Here is a 9,455-nt window from a genome sequence, read left to right on the forward strand (position 1 = left end):
CAGCTGAATTGTCCAACTAAAACAGACCCGGCCCCCTTGCAGAAAACCATCATCCTCATTGACTTTCAATGAGGAATTGGCATCGTTCACATGAAAATTAAATCAGCTATTATGCATTTAATGAGTTTTTTCCTTATGATTATAAACTAAAAAAAAAAAAAAAAGAAAAAGGTGACAGCATCTCCATCATTGAGTTAGGGTTGATAAACAGTACATTATCTGCTTTTTTTTTTTGTTATTTTGGACATCCTTTAGTTAATGTAACCTTTCATGTTCTTGCCCTTTGAAGGAACTGGATTTGACGAGCAGTTTTGTGAGTAAAGCCGCCCTTATAGCGCAGCGTAAGTTAGAACAAAGGCCTAAATCAGAGAAAAAGGACAAAAGGAAAACTCCAGAGAAGGAGAAGTCTAAGGGTGTCCCCGATAAAACGGCTGAGAGCAAAGAGGCTGTGTACAAGGTAGGTGGCTCAAAGATGACATGAAACACAGCCGAGTTATTTAGGAGAGTCCTCCTGATTGTTTTTTTTTTTTCTTCTTGTAAACAGGTTTCTAGCGCTGCCAGTGTTCCCACTTTAGAAGATAATGTTAAAATAAGTACAGATCTTGCAAGTAAGTTTCCTCGTGTGGATGCAATAATTAATATATGCCCCCCAGATCAAATATAATGTGCTTTTTCTCTTTATCTTCCAGTTATTGGAAATAAATTTGCCAGTGATGGAGACTATGCCATGGCTGTAAAGTATTTCACAGATGCAATTAAGTACAACCCAAAAGAGTTTAAGTAAGAACACGTTACATGTTTTTTTAGAAATACTCTGTTCATAATGAATCGCTTTTATGCAACATTTGAACTGTTTTTCATGCAGGTTGTTCGGGAATCGTTCCTTCTGCTTTGAGAGGATGCAAGAATACGAGAAGGCGCTGACTGACGCAGAGCTGTCTCTGAGCTTCTCTCCAGGATGGGTTAAAGGCCTCTTTAGAAAAGGGAGAGCTCTTGTAGGTCTGAAGGTAAATGCTCTTAGCAGAATCGCAAACCTGATGAGGATGTCATTTGGTAAAGATGGCTTTAATGATGACTCAATGAGGAGGGGGCGTCGTGGTTAAAAATAGTTAAACTAAAAGGTTATTTAGTTCTGATGATGTTCTTAATTTAGCTGTGAAGAGAATAGAGCTGAATTCCTCCTCAAAGTAAACCAGGACTGCAAAAAGCAACGTAATCCTGAACATTAGGGCTGAACAATTTAACGGAAGACAATTATAATTTTCAACCAATATTGTGATTGTGATTTCATTTGCAATGGACAAAAACATGTAGATGCTTCACTCCAGGGTTTCAGTATTTTATGACCTTAAAAGATGGCTTGTCCATTGTTGCAGGACTTTACTTTACTGCAATCTTTGGATGAAAGGTTCTTCCATCGTGCATAGACCTGCATCCTAGCTGCAAGTGTCTCATCGCTGCTTTGTGGCGCCAGCTAAAGGGTTTGAGGGAGAAATTTAGTGTGTTACTCTTTTTTAAATGCAATGTGACTAAAATTGGATGCATCTGCAATTTGCTAAGTTGTCATATTGTAAATGCAAGTAATCGCCCAGCTCTTACTGAAGACTTAAATACAGATTTAGAAAATAACTGTACTGTTCTTTCACGTTATCAGCTTTTGAATATTAACACGGCTTATTTATGACATGTTTAAAAAAGAATGTTTACACTGGCCTGTACTTGGAGAACAAGTGTGTTAAGAAAATGGACTGTCAACAAAGACTGAAAGAATTAGGGCTTAAACAATTATTGTGATTAATCAATTATTGAAATATTGTCAACTAATTTAGTAATCGATTAATCCTTAACTGGAGTATAGAGACTCTAAAACATGCCTTTAGCTGACAGAGCAACCCGCTTAGAGCAGTAATTATACCAAGATAGTGAAAAAATATATATTTTTCATTCAAGATAGAAGAAACTTTTTTCCTCCTGTCAGTATCCAGAACTCAACATTTGGAAAAGTTTTAGTTTCATGTGGTTTAATTCATAAAATCTTCTTTAAAGAACCTTTGGCTATCTGATTATTAATCAATGGATTTTCAAAATAATCGTTTCTTGCAGCCCTAGAAAGAATAAATGAATCCTTTATAATAATGAATTTAAAGCTTACTGTCCATAAAGCTTATAATAATAAAAATGGAATCCAAGACTCAAAATCAGAATAGAGCAGAGAGGAATGTCCTCAAATGTCCAACTGAAGAGTGCAGGTTCAGTTTATTTATGACATTTTGCTTGTGACTGGGAACCTGGGGGCTAGTGTATCATTCTGAGCTAAGTAGGGAAAAAATACTTTTAATAACGAGGTCCTCGGAAACTGAGTTGGTGTAAAAAGTGTTCACTAATCGTCGTAGTCTCACATAATGAGGAAAAGGTTCAACTAATATATAACTGAGTACTTTGAGTTGCTGTGGTCCGTTTTCCTTGCTCCTCTCTGTTTTCTGTCATCATTCTGTCATAAATGCAAAAAAAATAAAAAAAATAAATATATATATATATATATATATATATATATATATATATATATATATATATATATATATAGCAAATAGGGCATCCAAACAGTTTATAGCATCGTTTTGTTTGATTAGAAAACAAACGGCTAAATTTCCTGCGTATGATCGCATTTCTAATGTTGTAGATTTATAGTATTGAGGTCATTGCAGTGTTTTGTTTAGCAGTTCAGGTTGTTCTGACTCCTCGCTGACCTTGTGGCGTTTACTCAGACCTGTTTAGACAGGTGATAACAGAGCAGTGTGTCTCTCAATTCAGATTTAGTTCCAAGTTGGGTCAAAATATACATATATTGTTTCTCATTCCAGAGATATGAAGAAGCTGCTGATGCCTTCAGGGACGTCCTGAAACGGGACAGTTCATATGCAGAGGCTGCCCAGGAGCTAATGCGAGTGCAGATTATACAACTAATGGTTTGTAGCTGAAGCCCTTATAATTTTATCTATAGATTAGCTTGGATCCAATAAGAATAAAATAATCAGTCTGCCTTTTATACTGACTGAAGAGCATCAGTGTAGAAGTTGTTCTCTTCGGGCCTTTGCTGATCTGTTCCTCTGTTTTGCTTCAGGCTTACGGTTTTACACGGGAGCAGAGCTCTAATGCTTTAATTATTCACGGGACTGTAGATAAGGCCTTAGAGGTTCTGTCCAAATTACACCATCCTAAAGGTGAGTTCCAACGCTGTACTTCTGGTTATGTTTCTAATGAACAGTAGCTTTAATACGTTTGGTTTTATGATCATTTTGAACTAATTACCTAACAGAGGTTCTGTTTGTGTTCTAGCAGCTGTTCTAAATGGACCTCTCCCACCGGCTCAAGTAGCAAACGTCACAGGAGTCTCTCCGGTCCTCTCTGCTAATTCAAACCCTGCGCCTGCTGCTTCTGCTCCATCATATGAAGCTTCTAGGAAACCCCTTCCTTACAAACCTTTGGGCCAACATCAGGTTGTTCCCTACGTTGAAAATATACCAGAGTCCACTTCTAAACATCCTGTGAAGATTAACAGTAGTGATAACAGATCGCCACCGTGAGTATTCATTTACTTCTTCTGACAACCTTTCACTGTTTGTTTAGGACGTCTGAATCCGTAACTTCATTTTATTGTTTTTCCCTACTTTATTGTTTAAAGACTAAATAATATCTAACGTTTTTTGTTTTTTTTTAAGCCAGTTTTAAAAGGCTGACTTGGCCTTTTTTTGTAAATTTAGGAGAAAAAAAAACAAAAACCTGAGCTGAACGTCACGCCACGGTGGCTAAAATGAGTCATATTGACCTGTTTAATGTCCATTACAACATGTTCTAATGTTCTATGTTCTTTAACAGGGAGCTGTTTCCAGTTTGGGTGGGAAACCTGACCCCCGCAGTAACAGAGGCCATGATTAGCAGGCTGTTCAGCAAGTAAGACGTTTGATTTAAACTTTTACTGGGCACGGGTCGTTATGAGAACTATTTAATGAATACAAAGATGCTTCATATAAACAAATGCTTTTATTTGACACAAAGAAGCATCTATTCTGAAAAATAACAGAAAGGCACAAAAGATTGAATGATTAGAAAAAAGGTAAACTAGTTTTTAAATGTTTTTTTTCCTTTTTTTTAAATCTCATTTCGTTGAGCTTATGGCTAAAACAATCAGAACAGCTTAAGCTTGACAGTCACTCTGCATCAGTTATATATTGCAAGTCTCCATGGCAACAGTTTGGTAATTAGTTTTATTTCAGCTAATTTGAAAGATGAATGCATTTGACTTAATGAAATTAATCTGGAGTCACTGTCGGCTGAATCATTGAGACGTAGATGAAATGCTCGGTAATAAAACTGCTTGGTCATCCAGTGTCCTCACTGTTTATCTCCTATTGAGAGGGAGAGACTGTTACCCAGCCTGGAGCAGCGCTCCTTAACATTATCCCTTTAGAAAAAAGAAGAAAAAAAAAATTCTGGCAGCTGATTGTGAATGAAATAAAAAAAAAAAAATCAACCTTGTAGCTTATTTACAGCTTATCAGTCCTTGCAAAGATGAGATAAACAGGCAGAATATATCAGCTTCATCTTTCTGCTTCAATTAAAACAAGATTTCACAAAACAAACAGACCTTGAAGAACAAATGGTTGATTGGGCTATCAAATGAAAAAGCCTTTCTTACTCTCATCTGAAAACATCCATTGTCTCCGAAACAGTTTTTCAGGAACCAGTTTGCAGGTATAAAACTGCTTAATTGAATACTTTACTGCTAAAACAAAATGATTGAGCATACATAGAGGAAGAACTGTTTTCCAATCAGGTTGACCCATTCCCAGCTTCATTTGGATACATTTAAAACATGTTAAACTAGATTGAAGCCTTTGCTAATGTTCTCTTATCTACTCTTTTGCAGGGCTGGACCGGTCTTTAGTGTGAAACTTCTGTCTCTCAAACGCTGTGCCTTTGTGAATTTTACTAAACAGGAGCATTGTGACGAAGCTATCAAACAGTTTCATGTAAGTACAAACACAGCAAGCGCACCTTAGGGTCCTAAAGGAACGTGGACTTCTTCATAAAATCATTTAGGATGGAATTCTGGGGTGGGGGGGGGATCCAAGGTCATTTGACCTCAAACCAGCATTAAACATCTAACTGATACATGAATTGAAAAGACGAAATGGAAAACTGAGTATTGTGAGATTGCAGTTGTTTTTAATCGTAGTTATATTGAATTGGTTAATTTAGTATAAAACTGTTCTTTAAGAGTGATTAAAGGGATATTTGTAAAAAAAACAAAAAAAACACACATTTAATCAGCTCAGATAAAGCAATAAATGTCTGTACCTGGGGGATAGTTGCCCATTTATGTATAAAACCTCCTAATTACTCCCAGGCTGAGTGAGGATGATCTTCCACAGGATCAGAAAGCACACCAACAGCATCAAGCATTCAAAATTCTCCAGGCCCCTGGCTGATTTGTCATGATGAGAGAGGTTCCTTCCTTATTCTGTCAGTAAAGGGCCGATGTAGGATGTGTAAAGAAGTGTGATGTGAGGCTTTGCATTGTTCGGGCCAAAATGCTCACCCCTGTCTCCTCATCTTTCACTGCCACTAGAAGCTAGTTTATAAGAAGTTGGTGCTCTCCACCATGTTTGTTTTTCTCATTTTTAAAGTTGTTTAAATTCTGTTTATTGATTTTTGTAAATTCAAAATACAGCCTAGCTAAAGCATTTATTTATTTATTTATTTTTTTTTTTAATTAATGCATTAAATATTGCTAAATTATGCAATCCCAAAGTTATCATGGAGGATACAAACAGTCTCTGCTGATGAGCTCACTGTTGCGTAAAATAAGTCTGTGCAAATAAAGCTGTTGATCTGTTGATGAGCTCAGGCTGCTTCTGCGTTAAACTTTATCCCATGTTGAATCATGGACATCTGTTCCAGGTTCTGTCTTGTACAGCGTTAGCTGGAAGGGAGTGTTTCTGGTAGCTGTGATTATGTTGGCTTACAGGTGATGGAAAAACCAGAATTCAGTTTTCTCTGTTGGGCTCCTTTTGCATACTTCCCTGCATCCGTGCAGCGTGGCAAAGACGCCCCCCTGTGGCTGCTTTTTGGTGGCCTTCAATTCTTCTGCATTGTTGGATCAGATGTTTCTTAGCATCTAACCAAAATATATTTGGGTTTGGTTATTTCAACTGCATGGTTTTCCACCTACAATCTATGCTGTCTCAGCTTTATGAGTGACTAAACTCGAGGAATGCAGGGGAGGGCTCTTGATCATGGTTTCAGAGCTCTTAAAGCTGGAATTCTTCTCAACTAATAGACACCATTTTCTACCTCACTTAAGAATTATCATTTCAGGAATAATCTTTCCCTATAAATCTCCAATTTGCTGAGCTACTTCCATCCTCTGTTTATTTTCTCCAGGGCTATCATCTGCATGGTTTAAACATTGCCGTGAGATACCCAGACCGGATTCCTCAGGGGAAGGGCATGTCCAGGTATGCCCTTAGAGCTCGGGACTTGCAAGATTAGAATCTCAGGTTTGTGCTGTATTATAAACATGTTGGACTAAAATGGTCTTAATAATAAACCGAATTAACCCAGTTCCTTGTTTGCAATCTTCTGACTGCAGGCATTATGGCGACAGGAAGAAAACCGTTTGAAACAAGTTCTCGTTGATCCAGATCAATGAAACCACCAATTGATTCAAACATCAACAGAAGCCGTCCATCTTAACGCCATGACTTAATAAAACTCTTTACTCACCGACCTGAAAAATCTGAAGTATTAACCAATAAGCCACAGACATCAGAGGATTACCTTATTACAGAAAGTAACTCTTTATTATGTAATATTGTCACTTATAATTGCTTTAACTTCTTTGGGTTTAAATTGTAAAATTAAGGCTGAAATGTTAATTTAAGGGTATTTTTGCAGAAGAGTGTCTTCAATACAGTAAATTAAATGTTGGTGTATTGTACAATTTAGTGCCAGCAGCTTTAAGTATTGATCATGTATGAACCCACTTGGTTATAGCGAGTCAGCAGTTCACAGTATCAAGTTGATAACATGACTGTTATGTTCCAGGTATCTATTTATGATGTATTCAAAAAGTAAGACAGGCTTATAACAGATATTTACTTTGCATTAATCTTATGCACATTTATGGATTGTTAAAACTCAGTCTGAATCACTATCTATATCCTGTTTACTTCATGTTGTTACTATTGGAATAGGTTAATTATTCCTCCGGTTTAAGTGAAGAACTTTTTTTTTTGTTTTTTTTTTCTTTGATTTCTTTTTTTTTCTAAGATGCTGTAGATTATTCTCATTCTATGTAAGATTTAAAGAAATGGTTGACCTGAAGGATGTTCATTTACACCTTTATATAAAGTGTGGCTTTTCCTTATGTGATTATTAAATATGCTTTATTCATCTGAAGTTTGTTCTTCTTTAAATCGAAAGATATGAGACTTGAAAAGCAAACCATTTTAAGCCAGTAGTACAAAAACAAATGAGTTATAGAGGTCGTAAAGATTTACATTTTGAGATAGGAGTATATTTTGGAGAGAAAATGTTTTCACTCTGTAATTTTTGTGAATATATCTTTTTAAGAGGTTTTTCCCCTGAAAATCATTTTCCAAAAGTCACCTTGTTTTTATTTTCTAACAAAATAAACTTTTTAAAACTTTTTCTTCAGTCTCAAAAATATCAATGTGAAAATATCTCTCAAACACGTTTATTTTACTTTCAAGATTATTCCCCCCTTTCAGATTGCTTTTTTATACTTTAACAAAAACAAAAAAATAACTCCATACATAATCTTATTTCAAAGGCATCAAATCTAATTGTCTTAATACAAGGGCAAAAAACAAAACAACTGTTGAGGGAAAATTTATATCTTTCTCTCATTATATATTAATATTCATATTTACTCACTATAAAAGTTTTCACTTAGTCTGTTTCTCTCTGAAGGCCACACCATTCCCTGCAGAATGTTGTTTGTAGACCAGACATAGCTTCTTCCCATAACAATCCAGATTCTTTCTCAAGGTTTATTCATAACATGTTACTGTTAAGCAAAGTGTGTGTAATTTGTTATGACTCTGACTGCTTTTCCATTGTTGTAACTAGGGGGGACGAACCCTGCCCAGATCAGAACAGAGCAGAATGCTGTGCCATGATGACTGTTCTCTCTTTGCAAAGATGATTAATAAATGTGCCGACTAAGTGAAATCCATCGATCTCCGTTTATTTAACTAGGATGAATAGTTGAATACTTCTTTCCCACGACAACAACTAATTCCTTAGATTAGATCATTTGCTGAAATTAAAGGTAAAATGCTTATTTTAGGACATTTTTACTCCTTAAGATTTGTTTTTGCAACATTAAATCAATTACTGATAGAAGAGACTAACTGAAATTGTCCCTTGGAGCAATTTAACATTTGACCTCTACAATTTACTTCAATTATTTAGAAATTTCAGTAAGCTTTAAGATAGAAATTTAGTTTTTATCTGTTACGTAAGGAGTCTGCAAACTTTGTGGCTCACCTTACATGCTAAAATGATTTTCTTTTGTATTTTGTCTTGGGTTCCATTAGAAAACCCAGGGCCCCTTGGCAAACCTCCATCGCCTGTGTCCAGAGACAATAGTGAATTTGGTGAAAGGAAAAACTATTTAAAAAGGTGCAGAGTCTGGGGAAGCATGGGCTATAGCTGTTAGCTTATTGGTGCCAAACCAGAGACATCAGAGCTGTCTAATGTGGAGAAAGATTGATTTCTCTCTGATGAAGAGAAGCACAAAATCTTAAAGTTTCCACAGGGGCCATGTCATCTGCTGCCGTGTCCAGTTGGAGCCTGGGAGATCTAGAAACCATTGGTAACTTGTTTTCTTCTGTCTGTATAAAGCTGATAACATTTAGATAAATACCTGAGCTGTATAATCACCACTATTGTCCAAAGTCAAGGGAAACGCGTCCAGAATTGCCCACATCATTTGCTTTGGAGCTGAAGCATCAAGTTTCCTGGGATTCTCTGGGTGTGCCTGAAAGAAACATCTGTAACAATGTATTATTATTATTTTTTTTAATCTGAGGACAGATTATTGCAAAATACACCACTCAGCCCTTGTTATCGTTTACCTTGATTTATTGTCTTCTACCACACAGCCTCTCATGCGTTCCTGGAGGAGCTTTGGTGAACCATCATTGTAGATTTTGGAGTTTAGTCAGTAAATCCTTTGCATCAGTCAAACTCACTTCTCTCCCTTTCAATGGCGTAACGACACAACAATTGGCCTGTAGGCAACATTATCTGGGTGGGCACCATATGAAGTACAACCCCCCCAACCGTCTAATGAACTATACACATAGTAGTAGTAGAATTAACATAGTAATTAAAAGTAGCACTGTCTGCTTTGCTATTGGTGTCGT

At 36.4% G+C, this 9,455-nt stretch overlaps 1 protein-coding gene across 1 annotated transcript in view; it reads left to right on the top strand.

The window, feature by feature from the left end:
* The window catches only part of LOC107102064 (tetratricopeptide repeat protein 31-like), a 13,445-nt gene extending 5,736 nt beyond the window's left edge, over positions 1-7,709 (top strand). Inside the window, exons 8-18 of the mRNA XM_015401227.1 lie at positions 290-457; positions 545-608; positions 690-780; positions 866-1,007; positions 2,862-2,966; positions 3,122-3,221; positions 3,337-3,580; positions 3,877-3,951; positions 4,928-5,030; positions 6,445-6,560; positions 6,653-7,709. Of these exons, the coding sequence (XP_015256713.1) occupies positions 290-457; positions 545-608; positions 690-780; positions 866-1,007; positions 2,862-2,966; positions 3,122-3,221; positions 3,337-3,580; positions 3,877-3,951; positions 4,928-5,030; positions 6,445-6,552 (1,200 nt within the window). The 3' untranslated portion in view covers positions 6,553-6,560; positions 6,653-7,709. The remainder of the gene's footprint in view (positions 1-289; positions 458-544; positions 609-689; positions 781-865; positions 1,008-2,861; positions 2,967-3,121; positions 3,222-3,336; positions 3,581-3,876; positions 3,952-4,927; positions 5,031-6,444; positions 6,561-6,652) is intronic.
* The last annotated feature ends 1,746 nt before the right edge of the window (positions 7,710-9,455 follow it).

Source organism: Cyprinodon variegatus, unplaced genomic scaffold, assembly GCF_000732505.1.
Source record: "Cyprinodon variegatus isolate N-32 unplaced genomic scaffold, C_variegatus-1.0 Scaffold1196, whole genome shotgun sequence".
Lineage (NCBI taxonomy): Eukaryota > Metazoa > Chordata > Actinopteri > Cyprinodontiformes > Cyprinodontidae > Cyprinodon > Cyprinodon variegatus.